Source organism: Bemisia tabaci, chromosome 10, assembly GCF_918797505.1.
Source record: "Bemisia tabaci chromosome 10, PGI_BMITA_v3".
Lineage (NCBI taxonomy): Eukaryota > Metazoa > Arthropoda > Insecta > Hemiptera > Aleyrodidae > Bemisia > Bemisia tabaci.
In genome coordinates this window covers 13,204,032-13,228,122 of record NC_092802.1, presented here as the reverse complement: position 1 = coordinate 13,228,122, position 24,091 = coordinate 13,204,032, and the positions used below count along the sequence as shown (strand labels likewise).

At 38.7% G+C, this 24,091-nt stretch overlaps 1 protein-coding gene across 4 annotated transcripts in view; it reads left to right on the top strand.

The window, feature by feature from the left end:
• LOC109044685 (atrial natriuretic peptide receptor 1) overlaps positions 1-24,091 on the top strand; it is a 589,109-nt gene that overhangs the window by 458,657 nt on the left and 106,361 nt on the right. For all 4 annotated transcript variants that reach the window (XM_072305169.1, XM_072305168.1, XM_072305171.1 and 1 more), the window contains 3 exons: positions 10,167-10,293; positions 20,924-20,998; positions 22,023-22,100. In XM_072305169.1, the coding sequence (XP_072161270.1) occupies positions 10,167-10,293; positions 20,924-20,998; positions 22,023-22,100 (280 nt within the window). The remainder of the gene's footprint in view (positions 1-10,166; positions 10,294-20,923; positions 20,999-22,022; positions 22,101-24,091) is intronic.

Here is a 24,091-nt window from a genome sequence, read left to right as displayed (position 1 = left end):
CTCTCAGGATAGCGTGGGATATCCCCATCATTTTGGCCTCAACTTGAGAGCTTTTTTTGAGCTTGGGAGTTGATTTCAGAGAAAACCAGTGGTACCATCGTGTTGTTGGCAAACTTTTACATAAGAATCAACAGTCAAATTGCAAATTCCTCACACATAAAACATCTCCTGGTTAATTGGAAAAAAATAAATGACGTCATTTGTAGAATTTGATCTGTGTTGAAAATAATTGTTAATATCTTGTGTAGAATTTAATATCCAAACTTCCCGTTGTGAGAATCCCTCCCTTTGTATTTGAAGAGAAGCAAGTGAAATTTATTACTAATTCAGATCTTGTCTAGTGGCCCATTAAACCAATCCAGGTGGAAATAAGGTTTCATAAAGACTGTTTGCGTCCGGCGAGGATTGAGTAGCGATCGGCAGTTTTCCTTTAATTATTAGTTTCTGACTTCATCGCTTGATCGCAAGAATCGGTGTTTATTCAGGAGAGACTGAAAAAACTTTGTGACAGCGCTGCCAGCTAGACAGAGAATATTGCCGTCCCGATCATTTCACTGCGCAGAAAAAAAGGTCGTCGTTTAATTGGATTACATTTTGCAAAAAAGGAACTAAGAGTATTACAATGTTAGTAGGATTGTGCAACCTATATTCTTTGCTATGAATTCACTGAAATGATGCACAAAATTGAATTTACAGAGGTAATTTTTGGCTTGAATTTATAGTTTATTGGGCGAAAAGGTGAAACTTATTTAGGTGTTCAGTTTATAATTGAATCAGTGAGAACGAAAACACACCAACTCGATAAATTGAAAATACTCAATTTCCATTAATGACAATTAATTTACATAAAAGTCATTAAAGTTAGCGCGTCTGTTCCAACTTGGACCTTTAAAGTGGCCATAAGTACTTGTCTTTCAGCAGCAAAAATATTTTTCTTAAACTAACTTCGTCACCTACTGTGCAGTTTTGTGTGTGTCTTAATTATTTTCTTTTTTCCGAGTTGGTGTGTTTTCGTTCTCACTGATTCAATTGTAAGATGAAAAAAGTTGCACAATTTTAGCGGCATTGCAATGCTCGTGGTTCCTTTTGGCTAAATTCAATCCAATTGGTCGTCAAGTCTGAAGTGTTTACAGTGGCTCCTCCCCTCATATTTTTGGTCCCGAATAAACGACCAAAATGGCCACGGAGCACCTGACATGATGAGGATTTACTAATTTCTAACTTATGAAATAAGTTTGGAACAAACTTTGATCGTTATTTTTCCGAGTTCGTATCACAAGTTTCCATGTGAGTATCATTCCTCGTCTCCTCGATAGTATGAATTCTTACTAATCGGGTTTGTTTGCATTGGTGTCTAGCCTCAAGAAAAGCTAGTCGAAAAATCAGTCAAAGCCCAGGCAAATTATCTTTTTATGCATGTTCTTTACTGTAATTGAACCTTTTAATTTTGCAACTATTTCAAGTTTAGAAACGACCTACCTATTGTGAGAATCGAATAGGAGTGCGGAATTCTGTAATGAGGCTCAAGTTATTAATGCAGGGAAAAATACAATTGTTCCTGAATAAAGTGTTATTCCCCAAATGTTGATTTAATTTTCACGACCTCTCCGAGCTTGTAAGCAGAAAATGAAGAGGCTGCCCTGCAATGATGATGGTTGTAATTAGACTCAAAACGCGTTCATAGTTACTTTCTTGATTGGTCGTAACAATAAAGTTGCACCAAACAGCATAACTATCTATAGAGAAAAATTGTGCTCGGATGAGCTCTTTGTCTCTATAATGAGACATCAGTCATAGATTAGAGTACATATCGACGGTGTAAGTCGGCAATCACATAACTCGGTTTGCGACGTCGCAGACTGCCTGCCATACTTCATTTTTTCAACGGAAAACTACTCAACGGCAATTATCGTTAAAACTGTCATGATTTTTCTGCTCTATGCGAAGAAAATTCTGCAAAAACTTCAAGAAATAATGTCAACTTGTTCTCCTTTAAAAAAATGACATAGAAGCGGAGAATTTCAGACACCGCAAACGAGTTATGTGATTGCCGACTTACACCGTCGCTATCTTTCTTCAATACACGGCATATTTAAAATTTTTAAAAAAAGTTTTGGTCTTTAAAAGGTTCACTAATATTTACACAGAAAATTAAAAATTTAATTTGACTCCACGATTTTAAGTATTAGAGTCCAACACAAAGCGAAGCGGCGTGCTGCCAGCGCTGAAAGCGCTCTGGCGCCTACAAACCTAAGTGGATACTTCACGCATTGCGCAATGCTTGAAGTATCCACTTAGGTTTGTAGGCGTTGGCCGGCTGCCCGCCGCGCCGCAACGTGCCACGGCGCCTCAAGCAACTCAACAGAGGTGTTGCACAGTATCATGCGAAATCGAAAGTGCACCGACACATTAAGAATGGAAGGCATCCTTTATTTTAAGAGTACGGAGCTTTCCTCGAAAAATACATCAAGATACTACGGCACAAAAAAAAAGAAACAATTTCTGGGGCATTTTAGAAAACCCATATGGACTGCATTTCACGTTTTCTGCATTTTCTGTTTTAGCTACTCAACGGCAATTCATTGAAACTGCCGTGATTTTTCTTCTCTGAGCGAAGAAAATTCTGCAAAAACTTAAAGGAATGATGTCAATTTGTTCTCCTTTAAAAAAATAACATAGAGGTGGAGATTTTCAGACACCACAAACGAGATATGTGATTGCGGACTTACGCCGTCGATATAAAAGGAGAGTACATATATATAGGGAGAGTACATATATATAGGGAGAGTACATATATACAGGGAGAGTACATATATATAGGGAGAGTACGGACGTATCAAAATATGGAGCTCTTAGGGCATAGAAGGACAGACAACATTCTAACACAAAAACTTCACTGCTAAGTACAATTATAAGAGAGTATTCAGAGTAATTATAGAGTAGTCAGAATCCAAAATTAATTTAAGATGACCAAGAATGTTTATAATAAAATTAGCGTTCTTCCTCAAAATGAATGAATTTATGATATAACTAAGTTAAATATACGTGCTTTAAAAATGGCGGGTCGTAATAATTGTGATAATAAATCTTTCTAGATAATTTGAGTTCGTATGCTAGCTGCGCTTTTGGGCCCTAAAAGTTCCATGACCTAACCTTAAAATTACCGACATGACCGACATTTGCACTGGTTACTCGACGTGTAACACAAATGAACCGCGTTTAGCGGAAAGGAACCAAGCCACATCCGCTATTGCCGAATTTAATTTGGCAATGTAATATTTTACAAAAGAACGTTTGTGCGGATTCCTTTGAAAATGTTAAGTAATTTGCTTCGTGCTATATGCAGATAATTTACTGACTTTCGCACAAAAATCTGCACAACCGTTTTTGCGTGAAAAATTGAACTGTCCCATTAAATTTGGCAATAGCTGATGTGGCTTGGTTCCTTTCTGCTTAACGCGGTCTAAATGAAAGGAAGGTGGAAGAAACCAAAGGTGTCACTCTTTCACTACTGCGGTGCGGAGGACGTCATGAACCAAATTTTTATCTCAGTCAATATTCAACGCAGAAATTTGCTGTTTAGACACATATTAATCTTTTTATAAGGCCAGTCGGTTCTGCCTATCCCTACACATTGAAATTTATGTCACTATCTGCCCCATTTTCTCAGTTCTACTGAATGGATTTTTAAAACCTCCTTTTGTTAGACGAGTCTAAAATGTGTTCTTTCAATTGACACGTCATTATTTCGATTTTCCTAAAAATAAAATTTTGAGACATTCTTGAAATTTTCATCTAATTTTAATGCTTTTTTCACTTCCAATTCTTCCAAAAACTCTATTTAACGACATATCAGAACAATGATATGTCAATTTAAAGAGGAAATTTGGAGCATTCTAACAAAAAAAGTTTTTTAAAATCCAAACAGTAGAACCTGAAAAAAAGGGGCAAACTGTTTGGACAGTTTGCCCCTTTTTTTTCATTTTGTGATACTGAAAAACAAGAAAAATGTTATATGACCTTTTTTTGAACTGACCTTGCGTGATAGAAATAGCTTTAACTCATCCAATAATCACTGGAATCTAAAAAACTGAAGCTTAAAAATGATCCTGAGAATGTGTGTAATTTATTGAGATAAAAAATAGAGAATCGAATTTTTGGGGGAAAAAAAATCAGAACCGACTGGCTTTTATTTGTAGTTAATCAACAAGATTCAAACATCAAAACACGATTCTGTGACTAGCGCAACTGACCCATTATTTCGTCTAAGACGCTTTATTTTTTATTTCGATCGGTAGTTCGGCAGCGCCGCGTCGGGGGTGCATCAAGGAGCAAATACTGGCGGCGAATGATTGCCCGAAACCACGCTCAGTGCGGGAAATATTAATTGCAGCTTTTGCCACGCCGAAGGCACTTGCACTCGTCCAGACCGGGAAATGAGAGTGGCCACGGCTCCACTTCAATCATTTGGACTATTTAAATCAAAAGGAACTATATCCCTTCTGACATGAGCCCTGAGATCCATAAGAGTACATGCATGCTAGGGCTCAAGTCGAAATGGATATAGTTCCTTTGGATGCAAATACGTCCATTTATATGGAGTGTTGAATGAAGAGCTTTTTCCGCATTTCGATAGCGCAACCATTTTTCTAACAATTTCTCTGGGGCAGACGTGCTGTTGATTTTTTGTGTGCTCAAGCTTCAAGCAGACTACCTATAAAAGAAAAGTATTGCCATTTCGATTCTTAAGTGTCTGCCGCCCGGAAAACCTTCGTAGCCACTGGACGGTTCGAGGTTTCGTGTCACAGACGATTAGCCAAAGTAGGCAATTTGGTAAATGTTTTTGTAGATGGTTAATTCATCTATCTTAGAGTGCAGTGCTGACATTTTTTCTGACTTTAAAGGCTCTTCAGATCTATGAGGGAACTCTCTCTCTCTCATCTCTACCACTGTGTCAAATCGTTGGCCTTTTGACGTTGACTGTGAGAAGGAGAAAGTCTGAAATTTCTTAATAGAGTAGACGTAGGAAAATTAAACGATTTCAAGCGCTAAAATCTAAGTTTAGAGAAAAACGGGGAAACTGCGCTGTAGTCGGTGTGCGCTCAATCTTTTGAGTTCGAAGTATATATGCGTCCAAAGAATACATTTATAAAAAAAGATCAAATTATCAAATGTGCGCCACACGGTACAATTTTCTTCCATTTTTCCCAAGACTTCGATTTAGCCCTTGGATACTTAAGAAAAATATCGATGCAATTCTGTAACAGAGCTGAATACAATTCTTTCCAAAGACTTCAGAACGAGTTTTTTTGCAATTGAAGCGGCAGCGGAAGAAGTGCATCAATGTTGACGGAAACTATATTTCGAAGGAGGCAAATCAAGAGTACCAAAATTATGGGTGATAAATCTCTAATCAACAAAAAATGACGATGTAATTGTTAAAGGACTGTCTCAAAAGAGTATTTTTGAACGCTCAATTACTTTCTTATAAAAATTCTTCAAATTGCAGAACACTTCTGAGGTCATTTTACTTCAACAACAAAGTACCAACAAGACTAATTTCAATGTTTCGAGCTTGTGAACGTAATGTTCTACGTTAAATTATCAGCTTCAAGAAAAGCCCAAGATCACATAATTCAGACGCATGGTGGGCTAGTTATCATCAAAATCCGGTTTTTAATTGACCAAACTCTGTATAATCGTAGGTGAAAATTTTATCCAAAATTATGACACAACCGAAGGTCATTAAACTTTTGAAGTCATGCTTATTGATTGATCTCATTCTATGCGCTCGTCTAGTCTGCAGAAGCTCACAAAAAATTCAATGACCTGACCAGAAAACAAAGTTTGTTTTGTTTACCTCATAGAGCGTCCGTGCGATCCGACTTTATTTGGAAAGTACCGCTCTTTCTGCTCTCACATCCGACTGTTTTCATTGAGATGTTCTCTTCTCTCTCGCGCGAGCGAAATAATCTTTCCAGATTTGTGTTCGATAAACATTTCACCACATTAGTCACAAGGAATTCTTCACACTGATCCAATTTTTTATTTTTTTTTACTCCTTACGAAAATACCCGACGACAAATAAATAAGGCCTCAAGGCCATTTGGCCCCCTTCCTTGCGCTAAAAAATCGCAGTTTATTACAAAATCCAAAAGTCAGGAACCAGGAACGCAGGAAGGACCAAAGTTTTAAATTTAAATTATGAAAATTCTTAGTTAAGGTAATTCGACTACTTTCAATGTACGATAGTCAAAACTAATCTTCAAACGTTGCTCAAACTTACGCAAAACTTGCTTTACAAACCAGGTTCAATCTGCTCAAAATTTATGCTTAGGCCGAGTTTAACATAAACGCACCGAGTATCACTTTGGAGGGAGATGAGTACGAGGTAATCTTGAATGGACTAGTCGTATATTGTCTCTAATTAGAAATTAAAAGACAAAAATAAATAGTTTTAAAAAAGGGAATCGTCGTTAAATTTAGTATTCACCCTTCAAATTTATTTGCTGAGGAAAAAAACCTCATAAACCGATTTTTCTCGGTTTAAATTTGACACGATTCAGTTTGTTCTGTTGAACTCGGTTCATTTCGTCCGAAAATTCCAATTAAAGATCATCATTGACAAAATTGAATTCATAAATGAGAAAGACGTGGGTAAATAAACCTACTAAACTCAGCAACCGCTTTCTCCCACTTCTTCGGAAAAATAGTCACAACACCTCTTTCAGAAACATCACTCCAGGAAGATTCAACGGTCTTGTTAAGATTACAACGTAAAATCGGTTACTCGATGGTGTTTGTATGTTCAGAAAGGAATTAAAAACTTTTTATCATTTCTCAGAGAGGCTTTTTCAGAATGTTGCAATTCAGCGCGACGGAAGAAAACTTCAACCTGAGGGATGCTTCCTGCTATCTTACTTTTAGAACTTGCGTCTTCAATTTTTACAGACCAGTGACTTGAAAACGATTTCAAGTCGAAAAATTTCATTTCTGAAGCCAATTATGGAATTTCCCGCTGACAGAAAAACCAGAACAATTGCTAAAGTAAAGACTCTGAAATATTTTATCTCCTCCCGGTGAGATCAGCCCCCACCCCCCGCCCCCCACAAGGAATGCTTCACTCCCCAGCTCCAGTATTCTTGTGAACCTGAGGAAATCGAAAGCGCCTTACATTTTTTGTATATGCAACCCGGAGATCCATGAGGCACGTATAGTTGCATCAAGGCGTTATAACCAATTTCACGTTGTTTGTCAAGCGAGCTATGGAGCATAGACGTATCGTACGGTTGTATTCGCTTATTTTCTCAAGAGAAGGGTATGGATTTGTCACATACTTTCAGAACAGGAGCAATTATTATTTTCAACAATGAAGAATATAACATCGGGCAATTTCAAACTTGATGTAACTCATCAGTTTTCTCTTGTAAAAGCAGAGACTTTAATCCACGCGAAATGGAATTTTAATCGGTTTAATCGCGTGGTTTATTAAACCACGCGATTTACAATTCCGAAAGAAAGCGGGTTTATCTCATGGTTGATACTTGTCAAAATGGTGCGAACACCATGAAAATCGGATCTTTAAATCTGTAGAGAAGATTATGAAAAAATGGAATATCAACAATTTCGTCACGTAACTAATGCAAAACCCGGGTCATATTTTCTAAAAAAAAAAAAAGAAAAAAAAAGAGAAAAAAAGAGAAAAAAATAACATTGGGGAATAAGAAGATCACATGGACTTTGTCCAGCATAAAAAGTTCAAGCCACCTTAGCTATTGCCATATTTGACGGAGCAATTTCATGTTTTCCAAGAGACCGTTTGTGAGAATTTTTTGAAATTTTAAGGAATTTTCTTCGTACTATCTAGAACATTCACTGACATTTGTAAAAAAAAATCCGCTTAACCGTTTTCATATATTAAATTATACATTATATAGAATTATACAGAAGTATCCCAACAGAAACGGACCGTTTGAAGTATGCTATAGATCGCAATTTTTTTGCTTCGATCAAATGGGTGATCCATAGATCTTTAGAGTAGTGAATTGATCGGAAGAAGCGACCATGCTTACGCATCAAATCGCTTAAAAGGTTTTAAAGGTGCCACGCCATGTCTCATTTCTCCCATTGACTCGTCCACTGTGCGCCGCGCCGCCAAGGGACGCGCAGAACAGGGGCGAAATAGGATGAAATATTTATGCTGCAGTTAAACAGGTACAAGTGGCGGGAAATGCATTAGTCTAATCATCGTCGTAATCATATCTCGGAGCAACCACGGAGGTGGAAATGTGGAACTAGCCCGGTTGCGCGTTCCACTTAACAACGATTAGCGAGAAATCAACGTTTAAGTTATTCCTTGGTGCCACGTCTAGCTTTTTGGGCACTTCTAGTTATCAGAATGCGCCCTTTCCAGCCGTTGCCCCCCCCCCCCCCCCTGTAACATGTACCTTGACCCTTGACACATAGCGTGTTGCCTTATGGGAAATGATACCATTCTGGTACATGCGTTATAATTTGAATATTTTTCATATAAAAACTGACAAAAGTAAACTTTTACTGGTATTACTTAGAAAAAAAAAAAAAAAAAAAAAAAAAAAAAAAAAAAAAAAAACTGGTGTCAAATGTTGAGCTTTTGATACAAAATTCCACCTTGACACATAGCGTGTTGCCTTATGGGAAATGATACTATTCTGGTATATGCGCCATAATTTGAATCTTTTTCGTTTAAAAACTGGCAAAAGTAAACTTTAACTGGTATATTACTTAAAAAAAAAAAAAAAAAAAAAAAAAAAAAAAAAAAAAAACTGGTGTCAAATTTTGAGCGTTTGATACTAAATTCGTGCCTAAACGTGTATCTTGGCTACATTATTTTTGGGACTCGTAATGTTTAAGTATTTTGAGTCTCCTAGAGGCTATTTTTGTAAAATCTTTGCAAAAAATTTCAAGAAATAGGGTGGGTTGAGGCAGAATCAGCCTAATTACTTAGATTTTAATGCAAAACCAAAGTCAGAGTTGTGTTTAGTTTTTTATGAAATAAATAAAGCAAGAGAGGAGGCAACCTCTAATATAATTAGACTGCGTCTAGTCACAACCGTCCAATTACTTTTGAGTTCAATTGGAACTGAAAAGAGTCTCTAAAAAATATGCCGCTTTTCTCGGAAACCCAAGGGCATTAATTGAAATGTAGTTAAAGCGAAACATTATAATGAGAGAGGCCTTCGTTATTATTTTCAGCTCGAGTTCAAAGCTAGTTTTGGTGATATTGCGACGGAAATTTTGTAGCAATTTTAAAAGGCGTTTTTGAATTATGAATAATGGAAACTTTTCATCGCTGTATCATCGAATCTAGTATCAAACTCGAGCTAAAAGTTTTTAAAGAGACTCGTCTTATTAGATAGATTAATTTCAGCCCCATTCCAGTTAGACATTGATATCTTGAAACAATTATTGTAATTCTGGTTGAATGTTGCCTCAAAAGTATCCCATTAGGAATATGATTGAGTATTTTCTGAGATTTTTCTAAATAATTCAAAAAATCATACAAACGCATATTACGAAGTTATTGTTAATGTTTTTAATTTTTTAATTCCAACGCATTTGACCTGGAAATATCCTGAAAATATATGTACAGTATTTTACAAACGTTAAATGGATGGAACATGTGAGAGTTTTGAGAGCACTTCTGCCGATGTCTTAAAAATAACTTCAAAATATTTTGAAAATTTACATTTATTATCATTACTTTGTGCAAACCAAAATCCACAAAATTTACGAACTCTCACAAAAAGGGCAAAAGAATCCTTTTTCGAGACTATTTTGAGGTCTTTGGAAAGGACTAATACATTTGTTGACAAATGCCGCAAAGTGGCTAAAATTCTTTGCATGGGGTTCTGAATTCCGCTTTCAGCCTATATAAAATTATCGACCTGTTCGAAGTTTTATGGAGCATCTTAAAAATGTCAGCTCGTTTTATCTTTAAAACGTGATATTGTCGAAACCCAATTCGAGTAATTATTCGCTTTTCAGTCGATAGCTACTTTAAATAATGTAAGGAACCAGTGTAAGTAAGGGCTAGTGTCGTATTCTACTGAATTTTTCTGTGCTTTTATATTTTGACTTAATCTGCTAAAGTGGATGAATCAAAGTGATGTCGTCTTTCTGTGCAGGCACTACAAACTGGAGGCGGAAATTGCTCAAATGACATGGCGAGTCTCCTATTCAGAGATAGACGACAAACGTGGCGGGAAATTAAGGGGCTCGTTCAGCAGTCTCCAAAGAAGAAACAGTTTGACGGTGAGTAACTTTGTCAATTCAAAGGAATCTTTTGTCGCAAGTTGAAAGTAATTTTTTTTTTGTGCTTTTTAATGAAAATATAAAAAAGGAAAACTCCGGAGAGTTGTTAAAATAAAAACGTTTTCCTCAGCGTGACTTCATGGAAAAAAATGGAACTGCTCTGAGCACCAGAATCTGAGCCTCGGAATCTGAAACCCGGGAAATATCAGGGAATTTTAAAAAGTCAGAGAAAATCGGGAAATACGTATCAGGGAAAATGACGGAAATGTCAGGGAAAATTTGTTCAATCACCTTCATTTGCATTCTAAAATAGGCTTGAGATTTCGAACGACAAATTTTGCCTGAAATCTATTATCAATTATGCCCTCTTAACCATCCGTCACATCTTCATTGTTAGGGAATTCCACCAAAATGTGTCAGGGAAATGTCAGGGAATTTCATTTTCTAAATTCTTTGGCAACCCTGTTACTAGTGATAACGGCTTTGATTCACCTGTGTTTTGCTAAGCGATTCTCTACTCAACCAATCTATGGCGCGAGGCGCGAATCTTGGTGTCTGCCAAAAGTGACGAAAATTCGGGGAATAAATTTGTTTATCCCGGTTTACTCTGTGGCAACACAGTTAGAGGAAACAGCGGAAGTTTAACTTCCGTTGAGTAGTGGCACTTCGCGCCGAAGTTCTGTCGTCGTTCGATAAGTGGCTTATTCAGTAAACAAATTCAAATACAATTCAGTAGGACAATCGATAATCAAGAGAAAATGGCGGCGGAAATCGTTTTGACCCCCGAGAATTGTTATGAGGCCCGATTCAATTTTCCCCCTGAGCCTGATTTTCTATCACTTGCATTGAAATTGCAAATATCAAAAGAGTAAAATCTTGTATGGACTCCAATGCTTGCCTCATTCAACCATAGTTCTGGATAAAATGAGCCCGCACTGAAAAAAATGACATGCTGATTTAGCACACAAGATATAAACAATTTGCCTAGTAATCCCAATATTCTGGCTCTACTGCCTTCGCAGTTAACTTTACATCCTGTAAATGCAAATTCAACTGCGTGGATAATCAAGGCAGCATCTTAGGATGACCAGAAACATTTTTGACATCCTAGGTGCTAAAACAGCATACCATTTTGTTCAGTGCGTTGCAAACTTCAGTTACTGTAAAAAGAAAAGTTGGTTTTCATAGAAAATGGCTTGAGAGCCACAATGAGCGCATCGAGAAAGTCTGGAATGCACTTTCAACTTCAAAATCTGCGTGAGAAATATGGGGTATTTAAGCTGCCTGCTTCAAAAATGATACTACGGCACAGGTGAACATTCTGTTTGAGGAGTTGTTCCATCCGACCCTTGCACACTAGATTCTTTGCAATATATATCGTAGCCAACGCCAAATCGCCAGGATATACTCGATCAGATAGGATTTTATCAACGACTGTTTGGCAATAGTTGAAGAAACAGATCCGAGAAATGCTGAAGGCACCAGAGATGGAATTTTGGGCGATGATCGGCTGGAATCTATGACAACCGATCATGGATGTTAAAGAGACAAGATAGTGCACGATATCATGATCAAACTGCAAGCCGATTATTGAAATTGATAGGCGAGGCGCTATAGACAAATAAGACAAAAGAGATGTGGATGCATCCTATTGGGGGAAGCGGGTGGTGGCAACGGACATAGGAGGTAGGTAATAGACTGAGTAATAGACAAAGGAGGTCGTTGGTAGACTAACTAACGACAACCTACGAGAGTTAGTCTATCATTTTTTCCCTTAGTCTATAGGAACCACCCCTTTCAACCAACAGGATAGCTCCATACTCCCTATGTCTCTTATGTCTATAGCTTTGTCTATTAATTTTAATAATCAGCCCGCTGGTGTGGTATTGATATGATATGGGCATGTGCAAAGATTGACCGATACAAGCGGGTCGATTATTTAACTGGTCTGGAATGACCCTGATCGGTAAATAGCATTTCCAAGATAACGATTTATCAATCAAGTTCATTCGACAACGATTCAGCAACCTATCCGCAGATTGCCAAAGAAGGTTTTGGAGTAAATTTTTCAGGTAGGTGTCAAAGAGGGCGTCCAGTTAAAAATTGGATGAATTGCATCCATAAAGAGATGGGAGGGCGAAAGGTCTCAGAAAATGTATATACCTTGACGGATTTCAGTAGCAATTATGTGTCGCAAAGCGCCCAATTTTTTTCATCAATTTCATGATAATAACTCAGCAGAGTGTACAAACGTTTCTAAATCATGAGTTGAAAAACGCAGACTTCCAGAGTTAAAATATTAGAGCTTAACACAGAGAAGCGTGCTGCCAGCGTGTAACGCGCGCTGGCGCCTACAAACCTAACAGGGATACTTCATGCATTGATGAGAAAATACAACTACGTTCCCGCCACGGAGAGGCTTTAAAAATAACCCAGGATGCAAGAGTGATGCTTCATGTATCAGCCGCGGATTTTCATAACCAGACCATGAAGCACGGTATATGCTTACCGCGCTTAAAAACACTGACAAGTATAAGAGCTCAACACAGAGCGAAGCGGCGTGCTGCCTGCGCGGAAAGCGCTTTGGCGACTACAAACCTAACTGGATACTTCACGCATTGCGCAATGCGTGGAGTATCCCTGTCAGGTTTGTAGGCGCTGGCCGCTCGCGCGCCGAGCCGCAGCGTGCCACGGCGCTTCAAGCAACTATTTCACAACAGAGGTGTTGCACAGTATCATACGAAATTGAAGGCGCTCCAACATATTAAGAATGGCAGGCATTCTTTGAGAGTACGGAGCTTTCCTCGCAAAATAAATCAAGTTACTGAAGGCACAAAAAGAGAGCGGTAGTCCAAAAGCTCACTAAGTCCTAGCATTTCATTTAATAACTTTTAGGATAATTTTTTAATGTCATTAGAGAAAAAAGTGCCTCAATTTAGGCAGTTACATTCTTGAATAAGGCGTCAAGAGGATTTTATTTTGAAAAAAAAAATGAAGTAGCCAACGGAAGCCACTTTCTGCTTGATGTAAGTGACTTTTCTTTTTATATAAGCATATTTTCTTCTTTAAAGAAGCATTATTTTCTTTACTGTTTCATGGGGAAATCTTCTCGGCGGTTAATTTAAGCATATTTCTGCTTGAATCAAGTCACTTTTTCCTTTAATAAAGTTCAAAATCACGCTAAACGTAATTGAATACAGATACTAGGACTTAGTAAGTTTTTCAACTACAACTCTTTTTTTGTATTCGTCTCTCGATTTGAAGTTTGAGGGAACTTCGTGCTTTGAAAGACAAAGAATACATAGGGATGTTAGTTTGTCTATTACTTACCTCCCGTGACGATTGCAACCACCCGCTTCTACCAATAGGATCCCTCTATATCCTCTTTGTCTTCTTCACCGATCACTTTGTCTATCAATGTCAGAGATAAATAGACAAAAAATACCAAAGAGAAATAAAGCAATTCTATTGGTAGAAACGGGTTGCTGCAATGAACAAAAATTGTAAGTAGTAGACTAGCTATCGGCAACCCACGAGAGACTTAATAATTATCAGTTAGTCCATCAATTTCAACCTCAGTCTTTATGGGAACTACCCATTTTAACCAATAAGATCGCTCCATACTCCTTTTTTTTCTTTGTCTATAGTTTTGTCTATACATTTCAACGATCAGTCCGCTGCGGGCTGATTATTGAAATTGATAGACAAAGAAGACAAAACAGATATGGAGAGATCTTATTGGTGGAAGCGGGTGGTTGCAATGGACAAAGGAGGTTAATAATAGACTAGCTAACGGCAACCTACGAGAGACCCGATAGTTAGTCCATCATTTTCTCCTTTAGTCTATAGGAACTACCCATTTCAACCAATAGGATCGCTCCATACTCCCTATGTCCTCTTTGTCTATAGCTGTGTCTATAAATTTCAACAATCAGCCCGCTGGTCGGCTACCCCAAGATGATAGGCACCAGAGCGTCTGGCTCCCAAACGGATCTCACGATTTTGGACCTGGGGAGGGGGTGGGGTTGCTGGCTACCCCGACCCTCCCGAAAATAACTGACCTCAATGCCACCCTTGCCGAGCGATAATCCGTCGCCCGAACCGCGGTCTCGCGTGATTAATTGCCGCGACCGCGCTCGATCAAGCCCCTTCGGACGCGCCATGTCGGGCGGGTGCCGGATAAATATTTGCAGACTACTGATCAGCTGCTCCCAGCCGTTACGCGAGAATTATTTCGCGGAGGTCCCGCTAACTGATCGCCGCTTCGCGACATTGGCAGATCCAGCAAATTGGCAACATTGTTTTCCTCCGTTTAAACCCGGTTGAGTTTAAACCCCCGTTGGTTGAGTAGAGAATCGCTTAGCAAAAACACAGGTAACCAAACCTAACTCTAGGATTAAACGGAGTGACTTGATTTATTTTGCGAGGAAAGCTCCGTACTCTCAAAGAATGCCGGCCATTCTTAATATGTTGGAGCGCCTTCAATTTTGCATGATACTGTGCAACACCTCTGTTGCGAAATAGTTGCTTGAGGCGCCGTGGCACGCTGCGGCTCGACGAGCGAGCGGCCAGCGCCTACAAACCTAACAGGGATACTTCACGCATTGCGCAATGCGTGAAGTATCCCTGTTAGGTTTGTAGGCGCCAGCGCGCGTTACGCGCTGGCAGCACGCTGCTCTATGTTAAGCTCTAATATTTAAACTCTCCAAGTCTGCGTTTTTCAACTCTTGATTTTGAAATGTCTGCACACTCTGCTGGATTATGCTTATGAAATTGATGAAAAAAATTGAGCGTTATACGGCACATAATTGTTACTGGAATCTGCCAAGATTTATAGATTTTCTGAGACCTTTCGCCTTCCGATCTCTTTTTGGATGCAATTCATCCAATTTTTAACTGGACGCCCTCTTTAACACCTGCTTGGAAAAACTCACTCCAAAACCTGCTTTTTCAATCTTTGGATCGGTTGTTGAATCGTTGTCGAATGAACTTGATCGATAAATCCCTATCTTGGAAACATCTCAAATTGCAACCAATATTATTTGAAAAATTGGAAGGAAAAAAATTCGTAAGTTTACCAGGAAATTCGTGTATTATCAATCGAAATTTGGCAACGCCTGAAGGTTCATACGGCGTTTTTCCTTAGCACGGCAGCATAGTGAACTGTCATGCTGGACACGAATAAAAACTACAAGACAAACTCATTCGTTTCGTCACATTCACGCGAAGGCAAGTGTAGAAACACGTGTGTGTGTGCGTATTCTACCCCCTCTGCGATCGTTCTGGCGGGTTAGTTGATACAATAAGCCGATTGGACAATAGAATGAGTAAGAACTATTGTAACGATACGTGTCATTTCATTACAAATTAATTGTTGCATATCACGTAGAAAACGTCAGAACACATTTTAAGTATTATAAGAAATGTGCGATAAGAAAGCTCTTGACTCAGTTGAAAATGTATAAAATTTAAAACACTAACGTGCATATCAGAATTGTTTAGAAGTTCCAAAGGTTTAAATTTGACCAATTAATGGTACAGTATTTTCTAACCTATAATTCTATACGAATAGCACGGAATATGACTTGAGATTTTCCCAACTTTCGTGGTATTTTTTTCAAGGTCTATGACCCATTGTGAAAAAATAGTTTCACGCAAAAACCGAGACTTTATGAGAATATTCCTCGTTAATTTGAAGTGCATGAAAGAGCTTTTCGCACCCACAATTTAACATAAGGCTCTCGCTTGAAGAAGAAATAAAAACCATCCACTCAGCTCCCCGAACTCCGATCGTATATTTAAATTCAGCCGCCTGAAAGTGTCATTAACTAATTAAGACAAACGGTTCTCTTATCAATCATCTTATCCAATCCATCAGCGGCCTCAATGATGGATGGGATTCGAATTGCCACGCTTTTCCGACCCGTGCTGTTTTCCGACCTGTGCTGCCGTCTGGCGGGAAAACTCGGGACTCTCACAAAGCGGTAGTTAAAGCTTTCCACGCGAGGTGACGCGAGCAGTTCGGGCAGCTTTCGAAGGCTGACCTCGTTTATCAAGTGCCCGTTAACTGAGTTCTGTCGTGCTGGTTTTGAAGTGCCGCCGTAAAAATAATGAATGCATTTTTCCTTTCATCGTGATGATTTTAATTTGAGGCTCGCTGTGCACAGCTTTGAGTGGCTAGGTAGCAGGGGGCGGAAATAAAGTCTAGTTGAAAGCGGTGTTGCCGTTGTTTGAGAAGCAGACGGAACACTACTGCAGTCTTTGCGCCGATGGTCTGGGAGCTGGTGACCGTTTTCTCTCGTGATCATAAATATTTCCATGCAATCTTCACTCATTCATTGGCTTACAAAGACAGGCGGATCCAAAAGGGGGACGTAGGGGGCATACGCCCCCCCTTTTGCCTGAAAAAAGGGGGGGAAAGGTTAGAACGAAAGAGGGAAGGAACGGAGGAATATAGAGAAAGGACCCTCAGATTTGGTAATTATTCATGATGAAACTTAGTCAAACTACATATTAGGTACTTAAAAATTTCGACAATTTCCGAGGGGAGCTCCCCGGAGCCTCCTTATGCTGCCCCCCCCCCCCCCCCCCCGTTTCAAGTGTCTGGATCCGCCCTTGTTCAAAAAATATCCACTTCGAAAAATGCCTACAAGAAAAAGGTATCATTAAAATAATCATCAAGTATAATTAAGCAAGGATGAGTTTTATTGCCCATGGAAACTGTCTACTTTCAAAATGTATATATAGTTCTTGTACGCCAGTCTACATTCTTGAATTTTCCAAGAAAAAATACATTTCATGGGAACTATCGAATGAAACTATTATAAATTGTTTGTTATTGTATATAGCCCTCTAAAAACAAAGGCCTTCTATAATGCGTTCTTGACTGCCAAAATGTGGAAAAACATGATTTGCGAAAATGCAACTCCTATAAATCTGTCAAAAAAGGCCCCTGGCGTGCCATGAAAAATTATGATTTCCCCCTAGAGAACCATTCCCTCCCGTCGACTACCGCACTAATTGGATTGAAATTGCAAAAAGGAGTTCAAGAGTTTACACATTTCAACTGTTTACAAAGTGCTCAAAGGCTTTCACATTCAAAAAAGTTATTGAGTGGTTTTACGAATTTGCTTCAGCATTAGAGCCTCATTCTCTCGTCCCTTTCTTTTATGTTTCACGCGGCCCTATCAAAAATATCCCATCAATTCTAAGCTAGGTACTGCAGACCGGCCTTTTCTCAAAACTCGAAATTTATGGGGATTCGGAGTAAAAACTCAAAATCTAAACTGCTGAAGGTCGTAAAATTTTAAATGAAAAATGACCATAAAAGTGCCTGCTATTATAAACAAAGGTTTATCAAAAGTAACCTAGCGTTTTTTTTTTTTTTTTTTTTTTTTTTTTTTTTTTTTTTTTTTCACACCGCGTGACGTGAAACGCTTTGCCGTCAAATCTTTGAACCAATGGAACTCAAAATGGACGTATTTATGATAAAAGGAGCTACGTAGTACGTAAATCCTATGCGTATACATCTTATAAGCAAAAATACGTCCAAAATAAACAGGGCAATGCAAAGAATAAGCAGAGCAACTGATTGTTCTTGATTTTCAAGCACGATGCCGGTACTTCCACCCTTTGCAACTTAATTAACTCAACAAAAGTTTACAAGCAATAATATACTCGTATTTATATGAATTAACACCAAATATCTGGGCAACCAAAATAGGATTATTACATTTTACAATGAAGAACTGTTATTTCTGGCTCATCCAAAAGCACATATTTGCTCTTGAAGACTATTGGTATAAATGTTGTTCTTAAAATTATCCAGATTAATTCCTCGTCGCAAAAAGGTAGTCAATTATAAATGACATCAAAAAGGTCTCTTTGACCGGACTGCCCTTCGACTCTCCCCGTCAATGTGCTTCGTAACATTTCAAGTCGAACAATTTCCAATTCTTTCTCCAACGCCCAATTTTTTTCGTCAATTTCATGAGCATAATCCAGCAGAGTGTGCAAACATTTCAAAATCAAGAGTTGAAAAACGCAGACATCGAGAGTTTAACTATCAGAGCTTAACACCGAGCAGCGTGCTGCCAGCGCGTAACGCGCGCTGGCGCCCACAAACCTAACAGGGATACTTCACGCATTGCGCAATGCGTGAAGTATCCCTGTTAGGTTTGTAGGCGCTGGCCGCTCGCCCGCCGAGCCGCAGCGTGCCACGGTGCGGCGCCTCAAGCAACCATTTCGCCACAGAGGTGTTGCACAGTATCATGCGAAATTGAAGGCGCTCCAAAATATTAAGAATGACCGGCATTCTTTAAGAGTCCGGAGCTTTCCTCGTAAAATAAATCAAGTCACTGAAAGCACAAAAAGAGAGCGGTAATCCAAAAGCTCACTAAGTCCTAGCATTTCATTTAATAACTTTTAGGATAATTTTTGAATTTCATTTGAGAAAAAAGTGCCTCAATTTAGACGAGACTCAAAAAGATGCTTTTGCAAGAGAGCCAGAGACAGTGGTTCTTTATTGCGAAATGTAACCCAATTAAAAACAGGTCTATGGATTTGGCTAATTTGATGAGAATACAAGTTTACGAAAAACATACTTTGTACGAGCAGAACCAAGCAGTTCCTACCGTACATAAACATAATACATACAACCCATTCATTACGCACCCAAGCGTATAATAGATGGCTTAACTCGTGAGTAAGCGTTTATTATTGCTCGTCTTATTCTGCCGTGCTAGGGAAAAACGCCGTATGAACATTCAGGCGTTGCCAAATTTCCTTCGATAACATACAAATTTTCTGGTTAAATTATGAATATTTTCCTCTCGAACTTCTTCGATAATTTTGTTCGCAATTCCACCTGAGGTCCCTGAAAATTTCAAGGGAAAATATTCATAACTTTCCACAAAAATAAACATTTTATGGAGGGAAATTTGGCAACTCACGAATGTTCATACGGCGTTCTTCCTAAGCACGGCAGTATTATTCCCCGCGTTCAGTGCTCTCGGATAATAAACCAAGCCGACGCACAGTGGATCGAGTCAATTAGAGAGGTTGAACATGAAATTTTGTACTAAAACTGCAAATTTTGATGCTTATTCCGTCACATTTAAAATTTCAAAGGGTACTTCAAGTGGAATATTTCACGACGGAACCAATAGAGCCACTTTTAGAACGTCAAAATTTGTTAAAAACGGAATTAAAATCGTTTAAAGTTTCCAAATGTTGTTCCGACCTCTCCTATTGACTCGATCCACTGTACGACGCAAGATTGAACTGTTAGTCTTTACAAGGGCCCCAACGCTAAACAACTCTTGAGCCTCTATCTCCCTTGCCTATTGCATGGGATAGAGCTCAAGAGTTTTTGATGCTTCGGTCCTTTGAAAGATAAAACGGCTTGATTTCCAAGCGCCTCGCAGGCGGCGTCCCCCGAGAGTTTACACTCACAACACTCTTTTTAGACATGAAACTTAGATACGCGCCCGGTGTGCAGAGTGGGATGGGATGGAACGGTTTTGCTTTCGCATTGTTGCATAAATTAACACATGGAAACATGATTTGAGGTGAGATTGAAGTCCTTATGGGTGGTTTTACGATAACTGGAATAATTGTGTTGCCGTAACAGACAACACATTTTTCGGTCATCTTTTTAGTAGTAATTATAATCACCAGAATTTTTTCGCATTAAGCTTCAAAGGGTTACGTATCATAACGATTTCTAACGATTTATTGCTCTACTTTTCAATTACTATTATGCAAATTCCGATAATTTGCCGTCAGTTACACTAGATCTAGAGTCCAGACTCTCGAAAACATTGACAAGAAAAAATAATCTTAACTCGATCGGATTTTTGCTTGAATCGAACGAAATCCGCTTAAATTAAGAGGCTTGGATCTTGATTTAAGCTAGATTCTGATTGAATCAAGAGTACTTTTTCCTGTCGATGTTTTTAAGAGTCTGGACTATAAATCCAATGTGTTTTTTTTTCCAGTGTACGCGGTATAAGTCAGCGTAACAGACAGCACATTTTCGGCCATTTATATATTAAAATTGAAAAGTAGAGCGATAAATCTTTGAAAAGCGTTAGAACACGTAACCCTGAATTGATTTATGCAGAAAAATTCGAGCGAGTATCATTACAACTAATAATATGACCGAAAAACGTGTTGTCTGTTGCGGCGACAAAACTATCCCAGTTAACGTTATAAACCACCCTTATATTTCCCCTTGTAATTTTAGCCAACTGTAGGTACAATCTTCGAAAAAAAAATTGTCCTGGAAAGTTGAAATTGGGTATGCATATGTTTAGGTAAATGTTTGGGTAAAACTTACTTTTTATATTCGGTCCTGATGTTTTTAGGAAATTGATCACGCCCTGAATTTGGCAGCTGAATATGGCAGTCAACAGTCATCGCTCTACGGTTGAAATTTCGCAAATTCCAGTTATTTTCTTACAGCTTTGTATCAAATCCATTCGAATAGTTCAGACAAATCCGACATTATCCAATGGTCGCTGAGAAGCGTTGCTGAATTTTGCGCAACACGGCAAAATTACTTGGATGATCTCACAGAATTGTAAAACATTTTATAATTAACATTTTCTTCTTTTTTCTTTTGTTTCAGTCGGAAATCTCTGAGGATGCCATGAGTGTCTTTGAGTCCGGCCGTCAAGAATTTGCGACAACTGCCGTTTACAAGGTAATTATGGACCCATTTTCAGTGTCGCGGCATGCCTTGCGATTTATCGATCTACCTGCCATTTAAACCTGCAATAAAGATCGACAAACAAGGTGTTTGCAACGAACACCTTCAAAAATCGACTCTTTACCGTTGCTTCAAATGGAGAAATATCGATAATCGATCGCCTCTCCACTACCCTTTTTAATCGAATGGATTTAAAACTGAGGAAATTAAGCGCTCAATACGAAAACAGTTACTTCAATTTGATCCAACATATTTGTTTGGCTTTAATTGAGATTTTTGGAACTTCTTGACTTTGTTTTCCTTACGAAATGGCGTAGATCCAGTATACCGTTTCTCTACATTGTTACATACAGTTCGAGCCACTTAGTGTTTTTTTTTTTCCTCATTTGATGCAACATAGTGTAGATTTTAAAAACTATAATAATGCGATTGTAACAATTTTGATTTACAATATAAATTGATGCACCCTGATTTTCAATGAAAGTGGTCACACTATGCGCGTAAATTGCACAAAGTGTGATATTTTTCGTCTTAACGTTACGTCGCACAAGATAATCGTTCTGTAAACAAAACACAAAATCACACAGAAGTCAGTCCTGTGGTCCTGTAACTTTTTTTCCTGTGACTGACACGCTTCTCGAAAACTGTCCACGGAAAAAAGTAAAAAAGCAAGACAGTCCGAACACAGGAACCATTGATGCCACTTCGCAGGAAAATCAGGCATTCCTCAGTAAAAATTAACGAAAACAAATAGAAAGGAATCCATTCCTAAGTGTGGCAGCAGCGGCAGGGATAAGGTAAATAACGGCGGAACAGAAACCCTCGGACAGAAGGTCAGTCCGCGAGCTGAAACTGACAGTTGTTGCATTGAGGTATTGCTCATTTCTTATTGCTTATTTCATCCCGCGAGGGGTTGGCAAATCGGGCTGAAAATCAGGGGCTTTGAATTGAATAAATGGGAGTTTTTGTTCGACCATGCAACGGTGCCGCCTGATGCTGATTGCGATTTTTGTTCCAGGGTAACCGCGTGGCTGTGAAAAAACTGTGTCAGCGGAGGATCGAACTGACCAGACCTCTGCTGCTGGAGCTCAAAAGAGTAAGTTTGCATGATTCATGCGTTTGTTTTCTTGAAGTTTGTCGAGCGGAGCCAGCGATATTACCCACATCTAGAGAGAATAGGTACAATAGGAGTCGCTTTGTCGCTATATATGCGTCCTAGAACGCCGTGCATAGTTTTTCGTCTGATCTCGAAATGCAACTTTCGACCCACCCAACCCGACAGAAATTACCCGTCAGAAAAATTTTATCGCATAAATTTAGGTCCTTTTTTGAGTAAATAGTCACTTATTCTTAATTTAATTATCAGATAGATGTATTTTGAAAGAATCAAAATGTAAATTTTAGTAAGGACGGATCAATATTAAGTGAAAATAGAAAATGGCCTCCCCCCTCTTACAGCTGAGGATGGCTGAATTTTTAGCCAAAACGTTTTGATCATGTTTTTGAACTTTTAGCCTTGTTACCCGCTTTTTAAATTGTTTTTTAATATTCGATTTTACTTATCAGTTATGCATGTTCGCTTTTGATCACCGATAGATTCTGTTTTCTACTTTCATGTTTGTCCGTCTCAAAAGGGGCGTATTCATGTTGAAAGTAACTGTCCTCAAGCAAATAAAACAAAAGAGGGTCCAAAAATTAGCAAATTTTCTAAATGAATGAAAATATCAGGCATCCCCGCACACGAAATTTCTAAAAATTTAAAAAAGTTAAAACTCTCAGCCGCACTTTAAATCTGCGGTGTTTAATTTGACTTGCACGTGGGTGATTCAACTTTTTTTTAAAAAAATTGAAGCAAATTTACGCTGATAGTGCCTATCATTTGATTTGATTCATCCGCACACAATCTTGTTTTGCAAAAAATAGTTGAAATTTGGCAATGTAGTAAGGTACAATGTCACGGATGGGTAGCTAAACCAGTGTTAAAATACGCGCTCCCTCTTCTGAAAACTTTTTAGGCACTTTTAAAGTTAACGGCACTCTCGTATGGTTCCAGAAGGTTTAAAACGTCAAATTGCAAAGTGGCAATTCGATTTATCCTCGCTTCTCTAGTATATTCAAAAGTGTAAATGGTTCCATAATTAGAATATTAATCCCCGTGGTGTTTCCTCTAAATCTTTGAACAGATGCTTTATTTTAAAGTTTGAGAGTCGTGTTTCTTAAAACTCCGGTGAATTTTGGCTCAGCCAAGAACCATGTGGACGTAATAATGCTAAAAAGACCCATGTGCACACCTAGAGTTTGCGTGTAACATAGTTCCTTTTAGCATACTTCAAACTTCAGCAATAACAGGAATGTGCGAAATTCCATGACGTCACGGCTGATGAACCGGAAAAGTTTATGACGACATTACGTCACACCAGATTGCGATATGAGAGGGGTGGATGGGCACATTGCCCAACAAACTCGATTAACCTCGCACAAAACGACAACCGCAGGGAGCTCACCCTCGGCTCAATCGACCGCGCGGAGAGTTCTTTCCCGAAATTACCGGAATTATTTTTCAACTTGTGCGACCAGCGGCCGACTGAATGTCGGGCTTTATCGTCGTGTGTTGCCTTTTTCCTCCAGCCTCAAGTTCAGTGTCCACTTAAGCCTACTCCTCCCGGCTTAAGTATTATCAAAGTAGACGCCGTAAAAGCACGTGTTTCAGTCTGCCGTACCAAGGAAGAAAGCCGTATGAGCCTTCAGCCGTTGCCACGTTTCCGCCAATAAACACCCAATTTACTGGGAAACTGTGAATTTTTTTCTTCAATTTTTTTTAGATAATTTTTTTCGCAATTTTGTATAAAATGTCTGAAAATTTCAAGGAAAAACTCGTATAATAATAGTTCTTAAAAATGCAAGTTTTATCTGGGGCAATTTGGCAAATCTCGAATGTTCATACGACGTTCTTCTTCAGCACGGCAGCATAGTTTGCCGTGCTAACGAAGAAAGCCGTATGAGCCCTCAGACGTTGCCAAATTTCCTGTGACAAATAACGAATTTTCGGAAAAGTCTTCAAGTATTTTTCCTCGATTTTTCAGAGAA